This window comes from Heteronotia binoei, chromosome 19 (assembly GCF_032191835.1).
Source record: "Heteronotia binoei isolate CCM8104 ecotype False Entrance Well chromosome 19, APGP_CSIRO_Hbin_v1, whole genome shotgun sequence".
Taxonomy (NCBI): Eukaryota; Metazoa; Chordata; class Lepidosauria; order Squamata; family Gekkonidae; genus Heteronotia; species Heteronotia binoei.
In genome coordinates, this window is record NC_083241.1 from 28,642,692 (window position 1) to 28,660,480 (window position 17,789).

Genomic DNA, 17,789 nt, shown 5'->3' on the forward strand with positions numbered 1-17,789 from the left:
TTTCATGGATTGAATTCCACCATTTAATCCTCAATCCTGCATGGGCATCGTGTCATGGATGGAGCTCATAAATAGGCACAGATAGCAGTTAAGCTATGTGTGATTACTGATGTACCAGAAGAAGGGTGCAGAACGAGGCATTCCTTGCTCAGAGGAGCCACCTTGGTGCTGCTGCACTACAGCAGGCTCTCCCAAATACAAACATGGGCCAGTCAGAAGTGCCATCAGGCTTATGTCATTATGCATATTAGGTCACACACCCCTGATGTAGCCCATCCGCCAAGAGCTTACAGCGCTCTTATTACAGGGTCTACTGAAAACTCTTGTACAAAGAGCCCTGTAAGCTCTTGGAGGATGGGCCACATCAGGAGTGTGTGGCCTAATAAGCAAAGGAGTTCCTACTACAAAAAATGCCCTGGAGCAGCCTGATAAACAGGGGCACAATTCATGTAGCTTGCCCTGGGTTACCCCAGGCACAAAAATATTTAGTTAGGCTATTTTCTGGTCCTCCACTATCACTAATGTCCAGCAAGACAGAGGCTATGAGTTCACCCTTGCAAATAACTGCAATAAGTGCCAGCAGATGATACCAAGTAGAAGATAAGAAATGGAGGGAAGACGAGCTGAGGTAGAGAGGAACGTAGCAAGGTAGGTGTTGTCTAGGCAGCGGAAAGGAAGAAACTGAGTGGGAATGGCGCCTCCCACTCGCTCCAGGCATGCGCAGTCGATGCCTGCTCCCCAGAGCGAGTGGAAAGCGCACCAAAAAACGCTCTAGGCGAGCTACTGGAGACTCCGAGGTATGGATCCATTGCCTGTAGCAAGACCCATGTGTGGGACTGCACAGAGACCACGATGAAGATTATCTACATACATTTTGACACATCTCTGCAATCAATCTGGTACAAGATCTGTTAGTGGTTGCTCATACCTTGGGTCAGCCATAGCTCTCACAGGAGTTTTCCTTGAAAGGGCAGCTGCTTTGACAGCCCTCTCAGCCTCATCCACCTCACAGGGTGTCTGTTGTGGGGAGAGACTGTAAACCACTCTTAGTCTCTGATTCAGAGAGAAGGGTGGGGTATAAATCCGCAGTCTTCTTCGGATTCAGCTAGTGTAAACAAAAGGGGGACATGGGTGCTGGGCAAGTCCTGGGCTCCATATCACTGTTTGGGACTTTGCTAGAGACCACAAAGTGGATCATTGAAAATCTGCATCTTAGAAGATGGACAACAGTTGCCAACAAAGGCAACAAATGGGGAAAGGAACACAACTTTCCACTAAGCCTTTTGCCATTCGAAAATTAGAGTTAATGTCTGCATTGCCAAAATGCTCCTGCAGACTGTGCATTACGACAATCCAAAATATAGAAAGGATTTATACTTTTTGCCAGCTTACAAGTAACTCCTGGATCCTCTTCATAAACATGGCTGACTCACAAGCAGACATGGACAGAAGTCATTACGTTCCAGCACAGAACGATCTCACAGGAACACAAACCATAAAACTGCCCTGGCCTGCAAGCTCCATGTCTACGCCCAAGAAGCTTTCCGTGTCCTGTCTAAAACAAGCAGTAGTGTGTACAGGCTTTTTCCCTACCGTACTTCAGAGAGACAAGCATCGCATTTTATGTAACGTGCAAGCCAACTTACATGAATGGAAATTTGAAGTCATTTGGCTTAATACACCGGACGTAATGCGGAGTTGTGGCATTAAGAGTTGCCATCAGGAGCTGCAGAGAATTTCGAAACTATGGCAAAGAGAAGAAAACAAAGAAAATTGGAAAAGAAAAACAGAGAATCGTGCTCTGGCTGCTTTCTGGCCTGCTTCCTTTCTACAGGCTGCAGAACTCCTCAGCCCAGCCATGTGAAAGAACATTCCAGGCAAACATAAGCCACAGCACTAAATAATGCAGAGCCACCTATGGTCTGCGTCTCCCGTATTGATTGAATCGATCTGCCCTGGATTTATTTCGATCTTCCAGGAAGTCAAGTATCCCATACTTAGAGCGATGTTTTACTGCAAGGCGCTACGGTCTGTCTGGGCTACCTAGTCAAAAAAAGGATCTCCATTTGATAAATGACAAAAGGATTAATGTAGACTAACTGCTGCGTAAACTGTTATGGCATCTCTTCCTGCCCTATATCATAAGGGATACCCCTGATCACAGAGCTACACACTCCACAACTGCACAGAGTTGAAAGGGTGGCTGCGGAAATGGCAAGAACTAAATTCACCAACCTGATGACCCACTGTTTTCTTGTGTTCTTTGCTTGCTTGGTCCGTCTTAGACTTGGTGGGTTTAATGGCTGTTCGAGACAACGGCGTGCGGCCAGAGGATGTTGCTGAAGTGGGGCTGATGGCCTTCACGTCCAGAAACAGCTCAGACAGGATTTTAAGCTGGTTCAGACATGGAATAAAAATGTCATCTCTGAATTAGAAAGAGGGAGGGCACTCCAAAGGGCAGTGAAAAGGTGAACCCAAAAGGGAGGGGGGAGACTGTCTCAAACAAGATGGCATCCTAAGTTTTACCATGCTCCTTTGACTAATCTGAAAAGCTGTGGGAGAAATTTAGCCCCTAATTTTCCTTCACGAGAACAAGTCAATGTAAATAAGTGAACCTTCTTCATTTACCTGTAATAATTATTTATTCTGTCTTACGGTTCCCATCTATCAAAGGCATTTTTTCTTTAGTTCATTTTACATGCTCCCTTTGGCAGAACTTCATGGTAGGTTTGCAGAGATAATGCATACAGGCAGCTCAAACAGTGGAATAATCTCCTACTTTTTCCTCTGCAATCTGTATACTATACACAGAGCTTCCCTGGTAGTTCCTGTTCTGGCAATTTATCCTTAACATCCTGCAGATAACCTTCTTTTAAACATTCTTTCGGATAATGAGAGAAAGGTTACAGAAGCAGTTGCTAGATACATTTCAGCAGCTCTGAGATCCACATAGAAGTACTGTCGCCTTCAGGACAGATTTCTATTTTAACTTTTATGCACAAATGTATGTTGTTCTCAGGGCTGGTCCTAGACTGTCTGGCACCTTAGGGAAGGCTAACTTCTGGCACCCCCCCCCAGCTCTGATAACACCACCGAGTCACATGGGGGCACCCAATTTGGTATCCCCAGAAGGCTGGTGCCCTAAGCAATTGCCTAGTTTGCCTAGTGCAGGGCCGGCCCTGGCAGCTCTGAATGTATTCATTCTTTTTATATGAATTTATTTTATATATTAAACATAGCTTCATAATCTCCTTGTGTTATGATGGCTCAGTAGCTACATTTTGAGAGTCCAATACTGAGTAGGCTTTTGGGACATTTTCCTTGAATATAAATCTTCTTAGAGAACAAACAACATTTTAAAAGGTAAAGGTAGTCCCCTGTGCGAGTACCAATTGTTTCAGACTCTGGGGTGACGTTGCTTTCACAATGTTTTCACGGCAGATTTTTTTATGCGGTGGTTTGCCATTGCCTTCCCCAGTCATCTATACTTTCCCCCCAGCAAGCTGGGTACTCATTTTACCGACCTTGGAAGGATGGAAGGCTGAGTCAACCTCGAGCCAGCTACCTGAGCCCAGCTTCTGCCGGGGATCGAACTAAGGTCATGAGCAGAGCTTAGGACTGCAGTACTGCAACTTTACCACTCTGCGCCATGGGGCGTCTTAAACAACATTTACCTGAATTTAAATTAGCAGCACAAATGTTACATACATGGTCTCCTAATTACAATTAGGAACATGACAGCCACACCAGGCCAAAGAGAAATTTAAGATAGTATGCTATAGAAAGTGAAGCATCACATGGCCCACATAACGCTTTCGTCAGTGGAATACACTGAAGTTGCTGTCACTGCAGCCATGCTAACTCCTAAACTGGAAAGTTTGACATTTCAATATTCTCTTTGGATAATGGGATCCAGATCCCCACCCACATCCCCATCACTGCCGACCACGGAAAAGAATGTAGTCATCATGCAATGACATTCCATCACTGAGGAAAAGTGGATTCAGGTGGAACATAACCATATTCAAATGTCTAAGAAGAGTCTCACGGAAGTGAAACATGCCAAATAAGAAGAAAAGCAAGTCAAGAAAACAAAGCAATTCACAAGTCAGGGAAACAAAGCAATTCATATACCAGTTCAAGCTTGGTGTTACAGAAGGGTTGCTAACAATCTAAATGGAGCGCTTTGTTGGATTTTTTGGTAATGCATGACAAGGGCAAGAAAGGAAAGCAAGATCTACGGTGGGGCATGCTTCGACAGACAAAGCTGAAAATTTGTAGAAACAGGCGATGTGTGTTTCCATGATGTCGTTCAAGGAAGTATGTTTATGCTTTGCACTCGCCAACATTACTTTTTTCATGTGCTTGAGTGTAATATTTGTCACTACCATGCTGCTTGCAAATGCCAGCAATCTTGTACACAGTTTCAAGAAGGCCTCACAGCCAATGAGGCTTACTGAAGCATTAACTGTGTACAGGAAGGCACCTAAGAATGTGTCCACACCAGCCCCTTTGTTACACGTCACTGCATTTCCCTTTTATCCCTCACTTTAAATATTTTCAATTCCAAATGCACATCCTCCTGCCAGAATTGCAGACGGGTTTTGTTTTTTTTTAATTAAAAAGAATACTAAATTTGCAAGAACTGTTCCTATGCAAATGTACACCCAATAGTATACCCAATCCAAAATGTTATATGCAGCATGCCAGAAAAGTGGGGAAGGGGGCTTGAAATGGAATTGCAAAGTATCTGGTTTTGGTTTCCACTCACATAAATTAATGAATTGTCTAGGTGAATGAGTACAGATCTGCCATTCTTTTGAAACTAGAACGATACAATAAAGAATGACAGAGTTGCACAAGATCTAGGAACAAGGACAGAAAATTTGTGTGTCCAGTTCTGACAAAGATTTTTTAAAATTCCATAAAATATCCCAATGTTGAATGTTTAAGAACCACAAAGCATGACCAATCATGGGATATGATCCAGACAACACCAGTTTTTTAGTAGCAGAATCACATGAACACTGCTGGTGTGGACACCTCACTGGTGATCAGGATTTTAAACTCTGGTTTAAAGATTACCTTCTGGAGAAGGAGGTGGGTGATGAAAAACAAGGTAGATAAGTAAGAAGTCAGAAAGCTAATGCATACAGCCATCTATCTAGGTAATCTTAAAAAAATAAAGAACTGAAAAAATAAGCCATTTGCGTGCCCTCCCTTCTGCTTCCAAGCCTTCATGGTTGCTTTAAAACAATTAACAATAAAATCCAAATAAAAATTGACTTTAGACATCAATTGAACCACAAAATCAAATTAAAAGGAACGGTAGCTACAACATGACATCAATAAGAAAAAAAATAGATCCACTGAATGCTCAGGGAAACAATACAATTTTGAGTAAAAACAGGATAGGTGCCAAATGAATGTTTCTGGTGAGGATATTTCATAATTTCGGTGTCCCCCTCATCCATTGTCCAGGGTTCCCAAGTTCCTGCTGGGGGTGGGGGATCCCCCAGTTTAATGGGCCCCAATCCACTAGCAGGGGAGAGACCACCTGGGGGATTCCTGCCCCCAAAAGAGCCTGTTGCCACATGGCACAATGACATCAACCCAGAAGTGATGTATTGTGCTGGGCTCATTGTGAGGGACGCTCAAGGAATTTGGTTGAAACTCCATTGTTTTCATGCAGGGACGTTCTAGCAATTTGGGGAAAATGAGCACACAATAAATAGTCCCTCACAGCAGCCGTGGGGGACCTGGCAACCCTACCTTCATCACACACCTCAACACTGAGGGGGAGAGGGCACAGTAAAAAACTAGCCAGTAAATTACAGTAGGTGATCTTTCAGATGCCCTGGACCCAATCCATTTAGAGCAGGGGTGTCAGACATGCGGCCTGCAAGCCACATCTGGCCTATTTAAGGCCCAAATCTGACCCCCCTCCCAACCAACCTTCATCTCCTGCTTCCTCTTCCAGGGCTGCTGCTGCTTGGTTTTCTTTGCAGCTTCCTCAGTGGCTCTTTGCTTCCTGCCTCTTGCCTCCCCCTCCCGCCCTCCCTCAGACATTTTATTTATTTATTTATTTATTTTAATTTAGACCCCGCTCCTCCCGAAAACAGCTCCCGAAATCATAATATACCATAGAACAGGCGTCGCATTCAACAGAGTACAGTCAGTAATAGTGGCCATGTAGCATATCGACATCAATAAGTTCTTATTAACAGAACACCCACAGACATACACAGAACTCCGTGGCTGCATCATATGAACTGATCTAGCAAGGTCATTTCGAGTAAATTTATGGGGGATATATTGGAGGATATGAAAGAGACAGTGATACGCACAAAGTAAATCCGATATTACATTGGTGGATTTAAGGGAGAAAATATCCCATCCTCCATGCAAGGGAGACAGGATGGTGTACATCATACTCTTCTATTTATCCACATAACCACTCTGTAAGGTATGAGTGAGGCAAAATATCCTTTAGTATCAAGGGGGAAATCTCTATACTAACCTTACTTGATTTTAGAACTTGAATTTGTTCTTCATAGACAGTGTCTTTGTTTTTTTCCAAAAACCCTTCACACTGATATTCCACCTGGAAAGACAAATGCCTACTTTTACAAGACAAAAAAAAGTACATTTTCTCTCTCTCTCTCTCTCTCTCTCACACACACACACATAGAGAACCCTCAAAAGTGTTCAGCGCAAAAGCCTCTCCTGTAACATCTAGGAAAACTCCTGTACAATCACCAACCTTGCAGAGATTTAAATACAAATGCCGCTTTCAAGATAGGCTACTGTTCCAAATGGCAGATGATGTTTGCTACTGAGGTATCTGACCCCGCTAATAAGGTTCTGACAGAAAGTGTGGATTCTATAACATAAAAAAATCAATCCACTTTGTGATGCTGCAGCATAGGTAAAAGTCAAATCTCATAAAGATATTCAAGACTCAGACTAGACCAAAAGCCAGGAATTCCAAGACCCTAGCTACCAAGTGATTTTCCTTTTCTGAACAGAGCCACACAAGGCCTCTGTGAACTGGGGCCACAGGAAGAGGGAGGGGAAGGGGGCTATAGCCCTTCCTCCCCTGCATTGTTTTCTTAAGCAAAAGCAGCGCCACAAAATCTACTTCCCCCAAGCAATTCACTGAGTGAATAGCTGAGTGATGCTATTTTAGTTGAGGAATATCACATGGGAGAAACATGTAGCCTTTCTCCCATATTATGGTCCTAGTTCAGCTACTCTTTAGACCGCATAAACCACTTGGGAGGGCTGATCACAGAATCACCAGTGATTCTAGGACAATGGCATTTCTCATATCAGGGGTGGCCAAACTTGCTTAATGTAAGAGCCACATAGAATAAATATCAGATGTCTGAGAGCCACAAGACATGAACGTCAGGGGAAGGAAGGAAGGAAGGAAGGAAGGAAGGAAGGAAGGAAGGAAGGAAGGAAGGAAGGAAGGAAGGAAGGAAGGAAGGAAGGAAGGAAGGAAGGAAGGAAGGAAGGAAGGAAGGAAGGAAGGAAGGAAGGAAGGAAGGAAAATAGATGGGGAAGGGAGGAGAGGTGGAAAGAAAGCAACTTTAACTTTAAAAGCTTGAAGAAGGAATGTAAAGAAAGAAATGCCTTCTCCAAGCCAGCTGACAGGGCAGTGGGAGCTTTGAGAGCCACACAATATGTGTGAAAGAGCCACATGCGGCTCCAAAGTCACAGTTTGGCCACCCCTCTTATATGAATGCAAATTTTTGTACATAATTAAATTGACAGGTCTCCTCTGCACGACTTACAAATCATTATCTAAAGTATCTTAACTTGACACACCCTCACCGAAATATTGATTGATTTAAGCTCAAATTTAAAATTCTCTAATGTGAGCTGCAGCGAAAAGCCAAAAAAAGGTCTTTAAAATGCACCTATAAATGGGTTCAAGAGATGATAGTCAGTCACCATGGCTAAAAGAAGCATTCAGCGTAAGGAACGCCATCTTTTGTCTGGCAGAAAATCGACACTCTTACCTTGTCAGCAAAGTGCTGGATGATGAACGCTTTGTTTGACAGTCGGGGCTTCGCAAAGAGCGCTGTTTTATTCAAATGTGTATTGTACAATTTCTGGGCCCAGCTATTATCAGAACCCTTGGGCATCTAAAAAGGGGGCAAAGTCAAATAATTTGAAACAACCTGCCATTACTCTGAAATAAAGAAAACAACAGACAGTTGACAGGCAAGAGGAGGAAATTGTGCTGTTTTCAATTCCAGACACAAATGCAAGTGGGTCGACAACTCATTTTGTTGATGCTCACAAACAGAATGGCGATTCTCATTTGTAAATGCTACTTTAAATATCTGTCTGCGCATCATTACATACAGAGGAGAGCTATTCTTTCATTCTTAGATTGAGATCTGTATCTGACAAAAACAAAGAACTCCCTCATGTGGAGAATTTATTCACACAATGCATTTCTTGTCTGCGAGAGCAAAGGGAAGCAAGTAAATAAAAGGAAAAAAGTGAATGGGGATAAAAAAAACCAACCCTAAATAATAATAAGACTGCAGATTTATACCCCATCCTTCTCTCTGAATTGGAGTCTCAGAGTGGCTTACAATCTCCTTTAACTTTTCCCCCCACAACAGACACCCTGTGAGGTGAGTGGGGCTGAGAGAGCTCTCACAGAAGCTGCCCTTTCAAGGACAACTCTTGCGAGAGCAATGGCTAACCCAAGGCCATTCCAGCAGCTGCAAGTGGAGGAGTGGGGAATCAAACTCAGTTCTCCCAAATAAGAGTCCACACACTTAACCACTACCCCAAACTGGCTCTCACTACACCAAGCTGGCTCATAAATATGGATGATCAAAATAAATATTGTCCCTGCCCTCAAAAGCTTGTGAGTACAGTTTATGTCAAAATTCAATGCCACAGGGTTGAAGCAGCACAATCAACACAGTGGGTTGAATCCTACAGGTTTTTCCCACCACGGCTTCCTCCGCCAGAGCAAGGCCCCTCACGTAGCAGAACACAATCACAGGATCCAAGGCAAGGCTTTTAACTGTGCAGCCAAAGTCACTGCCATTCCTAAAAAGAATTTTCAGCAGCCCGATATGCATGTTTCCTTGGATGCCAAAAGCCCCAATGAATCTGATGGGGCTCTCTCCGAAGCGAGCAGACACAGGAATCTAGCCCAAGGCCCCCTTTTGGCATTCTCACACCCGCTCTCGCAACAACAATGCAGCATGAGCTCATCTGGGTGGAAGTCATGGGAGCAGCAATAAGAGCAGCTGAGGCAGCCAGGCCAATAACAAAACCTCTAGAAAAGGGGGGTCAAGAGACTGTCTGCCAAGACATCATGAGAGGCCATGAACTCAAAGAAGAGTTTTCTACAGACTTAACACCTGCGCGCTTTCTGTGCAGGAAATCTGTAACATTTGCTATTCGGGCTTCCATGTATCCCATAACCCAAATCTCCCCAGGAGCATATAGTAAAAGAAACGGCTGATATCATCTCGGCCAATATTTCCCACCCCTCGCAAGAGACAGCCAATGCCCTTGAGCAGGGATGAAAAAATGATGAACACGACAACATCATTTTGTGCATTTCTTCTACTAGACTTTACTTGAAATAGGGGGAAGATGTGGGTTATCAGCAGTCAGGTATTCTATAACATCTAATTAGACCCACAAGCAAAAGGGGACAGAACAAAGGCTTCTTCTGGGGAAAGGACAGTATTAGCTGGTGTTGTATCCAATGCATTTTATCCTTTTGTAACTACTGGTCCTCCTGTAACTACTTAACTAGCAGTCAAGGTAAATAGCCACACCTGTGTAACGGGATCAGTCCCAGCCTCTATTTAAGGTTCTGGTGGGAAAAACCCACAGGTTTACAAAAAAACAAATCAGATCTCTGAAAAAGAGGAAAAGGGGGAGAGGGAGGAAATAAAGCCTCAAAGCCATAAATATGCATGCACAGATGTTGCAAGTTGAAGTTGGACACCATTTTGAGTTGCCACAGCAATGGGGAGAAAATGGGATTTTCCTTCTCCTGTGATTCCTTAGAGGTTCCTCTCTTGTAAGTATACCAAGACATATACCATTCATCAGAGCAGCAAAAGCCTCCTTCTCCTTTCTCATCCTGCTCCCTACAAAGTGGTACACCAGGGGTCCCCAGTGAGGTTCCTGTGAGCACCATGGCACCTGCCAACCCCTTTCCTGGTGCCTGCCAAGTGTTTTTAGAAAGTGAGAAGGGCCGGGAGGGGGCTTTTGTGTAGTAGGGCTTCTGATGGGACATTGGAGATTTGATTGCATGTGCAGATTTTTTAAAATGGTTGCTTTGGCAGCAGCTGCCACCATAAGAACATAAGAGAAGCCATGTTGGATCAGGCCAATGGCCCATCCAGTCCAACACTCTGTGTCACACAGTGGCCAAAAAAATTATATATATATATATACACACACACACACATATATACACACTGTGGCGAATAGCCACTGATGGACCTCTGCTCCATATTTTTATCTAACCCCCTCTTGAAGCTGGCTATGCTTGCAGCCACCGCCACTTCCTGTGGCAGTGAATTCCACATGTTAATCACCCTTTGGGTGAAGAAGTACTTCCTTTTATCTGTTTTAACCCGACTGCTCAGCAATTTCATCAAATGCCCACAAGTTCTTGTATTGTGAGAAAGGGAGAAAAGTACTTCTTTCTCTACTTTCTCCATCCCATGCATAATCTTGTAAACCTCTATCATGTCACCCCGCAGTCGACGTTTCTCCAAGCTAAAGAGCCCCAAGCGTTTTAACCTTTCTTCATAGGGAAAGTGTTCCAACCCTTTAATCATTCTAGTTGCCCTTTTCTGGACATTTTCCAATGCTATAATATCCTTTTTGAGGTGCGGTGACCAGAATTGTACACAGTATTCCAAATGAGGCCGCACCATCGATTTATACAGGGGCATTATGGTACTGGCTGATTTGTTTTCAATTCCCTTCCTAATAATTCGCAGCATGGCGTTGGCCTTTTTTATTGCAATCGCACACTGTCTTGACACCACAGCACAAGAATCTTCACTGTGTGACTGAAGGTAAGATGCGGCAGCAATTCTGTGGCTGGCTCAGCCTCTTACGGCAGCCATGTTGTGGCAGCAATTTTGTGGCTGTGCCCACCACACTGTGTCAGAATTCCGAAGGCTGGGGACCCCCTGTGGTCAACAACAAATACCAACAACCTTACAACATACTTGAGGTCATTCGGACTCCTACCTTACATTCTTCATCCAACAAATCCAAAACGCCCAATTTGGCCTCTATCAGGTTAATACAAGGCTGATTATCATAGAAATCTATCAAGGTCCATGGAATTTGTTCCTTCATGTATTCTTCTTGTTCCAGCTTAAAGACATGCTACGGGGAGGAAAGAGGAAATGCAATTGTCAGAGCAAGTCCACGGACTTTGAATTCGCTTTCTTCCTTTGTAATTTATCTGTTACTTTGGTAAAATGTACCAATCAAGCCAAATAATTTATCAAAGAAGATAAAAGAATCTTTCTCCGCATAATCTATTCAAAGTAAAAGTTACTTTAAAAGGTTTTTTTTTGTTCATGAACACATAAGATTACAAATCTAAGAAAATATACATCAGTTGATGAAAAACAGTGCAGCAGTCAGAAAGGAACATCCCTCCTAAGATACTGATCAATAAAGTCTAAGAAAAGTAAGCAGCAGGGTAGAACAGGGGTGGTCAAATGGTGGCTTGGGAACCACATGTAGCTCTTCCAAACATATAGTGTGGCTCTTGAAGCCCTCTCTGCCCTCCCGGCTAGCTTGGAGACGGCATTTAAAGTTAAAGTTGCTTTCTTTCCACCTCCACCATCTATTTGTTTTGCTTGCTTGGTTGCTTCCTTCATGTCTTCTCAAATCTGACATTTATTCTACATGGCTCTTATGTTAAGCAGGTTTGGCCACCCCTGGGCTAGAAGGAGAGTCTCAGGCAACACCTCCAGCTTTGATGCTATTTTCTTTCTGCAAGGGAACACAGTTTTGCTGTACCCAAGAGGATGCTTTGTAGACAAGATTCTTTGGACATTAGTCTTTCTTCCCAAAACCTACACCTGAGTTTGTTCTTCTTGCACCAAATCAGTGCCTCTTAAGTCTATACATGCAGTACAGGAAATACCTTGAGGCTCCACCACTCAGTCTTAAGGGGCAGCCTGCAGCCCTTCTTCACTAGCATATTCTGCTGAAGGCTCATATTCTGCATCCTCTCACCCTAATCTCCAGCAAATCTAGAGATGCTCTCTGAAGCAGCAGGCTGGAGCCCTTTCCCACACGTGAATCTGCTCATGAGGTGGACTCTGGCCTGTTGCTGTAGTCACCCTACTTGTAAGACAATCCAGTTAACATTTTCAGTATCTCTCTCCAGACTTCCCAGGGAATACTGCAAAGCGTTCTCTTTCCCCATAATTATGCTCTTCCTTCTGGTTTTAGAATTCTAATTAGGGACAATTCGTGCAAATTATACCTCAGAGAGACATCCTAGGATGCTCAGCTGGTGTAGACACACCTTCAGTTCAAAGGATCCAGTCAGCAAAATGGGCTGTAGGTGGGTAGACCACACAGAGAGACGTGGCTGCTGTTTCTCACTTACCATATTGAATTGTTGCTGTAGTTTCTCATTGGCATAATTTATACAGAACTGTTCAAAGCTGTTGATCTCAAATGTTTCAAACCTGGAAAAAAAACAAAGCAGTAAAGTGAACGTCTTGGCAGTTTATGTTTATATAGTAAAAATCCAGTAAAGTCAACATGAGGCAAGGGGAGGGATTAGAAATGCAAGATGCCAGAAAACTATGCTGGCTGCAATAGTTCTGGAACTGAAATATTGCTAGGAAGATGACAGCAGAGACTACCAATGAGGTGACCATAAAATTTACCCCCTATAAGTGTGTGCATGTATCCATGGGAAAGGGGGAGACCAAGAACAAATAAAGGGGTGGAGAAAGAAGTTGTTCCAGACTCTAGGCCAGAAATGCCTTCTCATCACCCCAAACCATTTGGGGCTCCCATTTGCAGAATCTTAGATGAACTGTTCCTTTCTGACCATTACACTATTATTCAACAGCTGATGTCATGAATCCTGAAGACCAGAGAATCTAGGGGCATGGGCTATCTCAACTGCAGAACTAGATGAACTAAATCTCCATATTTTTGCCTTCTACTGCAGTGGCAGGCCTAATCACCGAAGGAAACCCACCTGGGCAACATACTGACATTCACAATACATGCACCAGTTTTAGCAAACGGTAGTCTGAAGTTCACACATGCCTAGACACCATTTCATGGCTGAATACATAAACTGGCTGCACTGGAAAAGATCCCTGAGGTGAGAAACGGCTTTGAATAGTTCCTCCCTCTACTGCTCTTTGATCAGTAATGGCACATTCACACATGCAAGCCGCCCACTTGATGCTTCAACCAGCCCTGAGGTGCATCACCATGTTGGATCAAGTTATTGTTCATACTTGCTTTATTATTTCGCCTCAAGGGGTGACACTCACCCATAGATGTCCAAGACGCCAATGAAGGAGTGCTGCTTCATGGTGGAATGTAGAGCTTGGTTCACATGATCTACAATCCAGTTAAAGAGATTTGCATAGATGTGCTTAGCAAGAGCATCCCTGGCGTTGACGGCCTGCAGTTTGGAAATCGGCTTGATGTAGGTCTCAGTGGCCGTAGCAAGTTTCCGATGGCAAAGCCAGTGAGCCATCTGTTCGTACTCCACCCCCATGAGACCGCAGAAGATGCTGAGGGGTTCGTGTTTGGGCTACAAGGAGAATCATTTCCTTAGATTTGAAAACCAAAACAGTTTCTCAATTCATACTTCCAAGCAGGCAAAATACACCCTAATTTTCCAATAGGGAGTAGGTTTAGAAACAGCCCATATGAACAGTGCTCTTTGATTTTTCAGAACACAAAAGAAAGGTTGGGTAAAACGAATCATCATTAGAATTCTCCTAGGAACTGCTTCTGGTCCTTAATTCGATTCCCACTTGCCCGCAGATGTGCTGACTTTATTCATCTGAGACTAATCAGGCATCTTGGAAAGTACACTGAAATTTCGACACAAGCTCCTGAGGTATCACAAGATTGCCTTCTGATAGCCAAGAGACAACAAAGACCCACTTTTACATCCTGAAAGGTTCTTCCAAACAAGACACAATGTTCTTCAAAAAGACATTGTTCTTTTAAAAGAGGTCTGTTGCGAATGGGTATGAAGAAAGTTGGTATGGAGAAATGAGAAAAGAAGGTATTTGAAAAAGATTTTGAGGGCACTGCAGGATGAGAGGAGAAGGTTCCCAAAGAGGGGAGAAAATGGAAATTGGTCAAATATTTACAATGCAGTTATGGTGTGCAAACCCAAACATAGCCAGGAAGATAAAGGTTATAACTAATTAGTAAACTGATTTGGAACTCACTGGTATTGTACAGCTGTCAGCGTCTCGAGATGTGAAGGACACATTGCCCAGGTGAAGAATAGCAGCGAGGATCTGGAAAATTCCCATCTGATAGGAATCAACGATACCTAGCGGGGGAGGGAAGATGAGTCAAAACTCCTTTCAGAAGGGCAATAACACAAGGAGTTGTAGCTGAAGAAATCTTAATAAGCATAATAAGGACAACAAAAAGACCTGGCCATTTCACTGCAAACCTTGACCTGGAGGGACCTGGCCAGCCCATTCCTGTCAGCCCTGGCTAGTTTGGATGGGAGACCTCCAAGAAACACCAGGGTCATGACACAGAGGCAGGCAATGGCAAATCACCTCTGAACATCCTTTGCCTTGAAAACCCTTCAAGATTGCCATAAATCAGCTGTGACTTGATGGCAAAAAAAAAAAGTTAAATCTCAAAGGGGAAATCATTACTTATATCTCCGCTTTTCCCACTTACTGTGGGACAGTAATGCACACTGTATGTTCAATTGGTGCCATTCTGATATTAACTATTTTAACTTCCGATTTTAAATTGTATACTTTGTTGGTAACTGCCCTGAGCTCTGTGAATTCAGAGAAGGGCATATACAAATCCAAATGATAAAGAAATAATGAATGTCCATCTCACAGTGCATTTGTTCAGGCATTCAGCTACTGCACCATCTCCTTAGGGAGGAAATCTAACTCAAAGCAGCCGCTGCCATCAGTGCTGGGTTTTTGCCACATCTTGTGCAGATTAAGTTCTGTTAATTCGACACTGCCTAAATACCAACTGCACCACCTGACTGAGCACTCAAGTCAGTTGTTCCCTGGGCTTTTTTGTAGCAGCAGCTCCTTTGCATATTAGGCCACACACCCCAGATGTAGCCAGTCCTCCAAGAGTTTACAGTATTTATTTATTTCTCGAATTTATATCCCGCCCTCCCCGTCGAAGCAGGCCCTGTTCTAAGGGCCCTGTAAGCTCTTGGAAGATTGGCTGCATCAGGGGTGTGTGGCCTAATATGCAAAGGAGTTCCTGCTACAAAAAAAGCCCTGGTTGTTCCCCAAGACACAATACCTGTTCAGGAGGCATTATAGAGCCCCAATTTCAGACCTCACCTTTTTTGCTAGGCTACGTTCATGCTCCCCTTGGCCTGCTGGTCCTTCTGAACTGTGGGCTACCACTTGCAAAAATTGACCCTTCCCTGACCTGAACTGTGCCACTGGCCTCTGACCCTGTTAGATCTGGGTTTCGACCCCAGAACCCTGAAGTTTGAGTGCCTGTCACCCATTACTGTGAGATATGATCTGCATTTGCATCAGATAGCACCAGGAGACAGATGTGCCATAAAACATTTAGGACTTCATTAAAGAGAACACCCCTACATGATTGCTACATCCCATTACCGTGGAACTATAAAAGGTTTAATATATCAGAACTGCCACCCTCCCTGAGAAGTAACATATATCAGAATAATATCACAGGGCAATCACTTATTTAAAAGGTTTAGGAGTCTTTACAAATATAAGCAACTGCATAAATCTATCAAGCTTCAATTCACATGCAACGCTCTGGTCACATTCCCTTAGACTTAAGTGCCTCTATGAAAAAGTAAGTGCCATAAAGGGACTGGCTTACTGTCTAACCAATGTGGGGGTTTTTCCCAGTAGGAAAAAGAAAGCAAGGTGATGCAGAAGAAATTAAGATCAAGCCAGCACAAGTGACAGAGATGACATCAGGACTTCATAGAACACATAGTTTTTGTTTATGGTAAGTAAGGTGCGGCAAATTAAGTCTTTTTTTTGTCCAAGCAGAGGAAAACAGAAATTAAAAACAGGAACAACAAAGAGTTCCAATGTGAAATTAGAAGACCGGCTCCTGATTTTTAAAAGCCTTCAAGTGTCATTAACTCGATGCTGGGACATCTGCAACTGAATCTTTCCAGTATTTTAAAAAGCTGCCTCCCAGGGCCCCCCAATTCAGATCAAGATCAGCTCCCTGGGGAGATGGGGTTTAATCCTTCTGTACAGTTCTGTTAATCAAAGTGCCCCTTCTCACACCCTCCACTGTTAGCTCTGGCATTGTCTGTCTGTTATCACTGGAAGGCTAAGAATTTTCTGTTTGTAAAACTATGTGGAAGTAGAAGGTTTCAGTTCCTTCTACCAAACCACAGCCCCTGGCCAGATTGGAAAAGACTGAGAAGATCCAATCATAGATTATTATTACTTCTGTATCGAAGGATCTGTGCTGGGTCTCCATCTATCACTCACAGTAAGCGTGTCAGTGATGGCTGATTTGCATATGCCTCTGACTCCGCTGCTCGTGCTCTTCCCTGTCCTCTCCCCATTTTGGGAGCAGTACTTTCAACTGCAGTGCATGGGATCCAACTCATCTTTCTAAAACGAAAGAACTGTAAAGAATTCATAGCATACTACCAAGACAGTAGCCACAGTGCCAAAGGTCTTGGAAGAAAAGGCGGGGGGGGGGGGGGTGCTTCTGAAAATTACCTAGCAAAGTGCAAGCCCGCCGAGTGTTCTCCATCTCTTTGGCATCATCAATCCCGTCGATCACTGGACTGCCCCCTTGCTTTGTATAATGAAAATAGTTTGCATTCCCTGTTTAAAAACAAACAAACATGCATCCATACCAAGTCTGTGAATGTTGGATTTTTTTTTAGATTTGGATTTAAATCCCGCCCTATACTCTGAATCTCAGAGTCTCAAAGCAGTCACAATCTCCTTTACCTTGCCCACCCCCACAACAGGCACCCTGTGAGGCGGGTGGGGCTGAGAGAGCTCCCACTGAAGCTGCCCTTTCAAGGGCTGACCCAAGGCCATTCCAGCAGGTGCAAGTGGAAAAGTGGGGAATCAAACCCGGTTCTCCCAGATAAGAGTCTGCGCACTTAACCACTACACCAAACTCAATAAATAGTAACACAAAATGTTAAAGACTGGTAACACAAGATGAGGCTTGGGATACTGATGTAATCAGAGGAAATTTAAAGTAAGAATTCTTAGGGCCCAGCTCCCCAAGGTCCATGCTTCAAATTAAGGCATAGTGTCTAGGAGGAATGTTCTTAGTGAAGATCCAAGGCTCCAAGACCTGGACAATGTGGGGGACAAGCTAAAGCTTGGGCACATGTTTTGCAGGAAGAAGGTTCTCGGTTCAGTCCCTGGCACCTTCAAGTATAAAGGCAGCAAAGCTGCAAAAGACAGCTGCTTCACACCTTGAAGAACCATTGGCAAAGTTCTGGTCGACAAGAAAACATATAAGTTACGTGATCATATATGTCTGAATTACTAATGAAACCACCCACTGTG

General features: G+C 43.7%; 1 protein-coding gene across 8 annotated transcripts in view; it reads right to left on the reverse strand.

Annotated features, from left to right (window-relative positions):
- Positions 1 to 17,789, reverse strand: part of MYO5A (myosin VA) — a 150,281-nt gene that overhangs the window by 56,537 nt on the left and 75,955 nt on the right. For all 8 annotated transcript variants that reach the window (XM_060260301.1, XM_060260302.1, XM_060260297.1 and 5 more), the window contains exons 8-16: positions 16,977 to 17,084; positions 14,475 to 14,581; positions 13,557 to 13,822; positions 12,647 to 12,728; positions 11,263 to 11,403; positions 8,028 to 8,153; positions 6,521 to 6,604; positions 2,236 to 2,394; positions 1,647 to 1,744 (exon numbers count right to left, since the gene is read on the reverse strand). In XM_060260301.1, the coding sequence (XP_060116284.1) occupies positions 1,647 to 1,744; positions 2,236 to 2,394; positions 6,521 to 6,604; positions 8,028 to 8,153; positions 11,263 to 11,403; positions 12,647 to 12,728; positions 13,557 to 13,822; positions 14,475 to 14,581; positions 16,977 to 17,084 (1,171 nt within the window). The remainder of the gene's footprint in view (positions 1 to 1,646; positions 1,745 to 2,235; positions 2,395 to 6,520; positions 6,605 to 8,027; positions 8,154 to 11,262; positions 11,404 to 12,646; positions 12,729 to 13,556; positions 13,823 to 14,474; positions 14,582 to 16,976; positions 17,085 to 17,789) is intronic.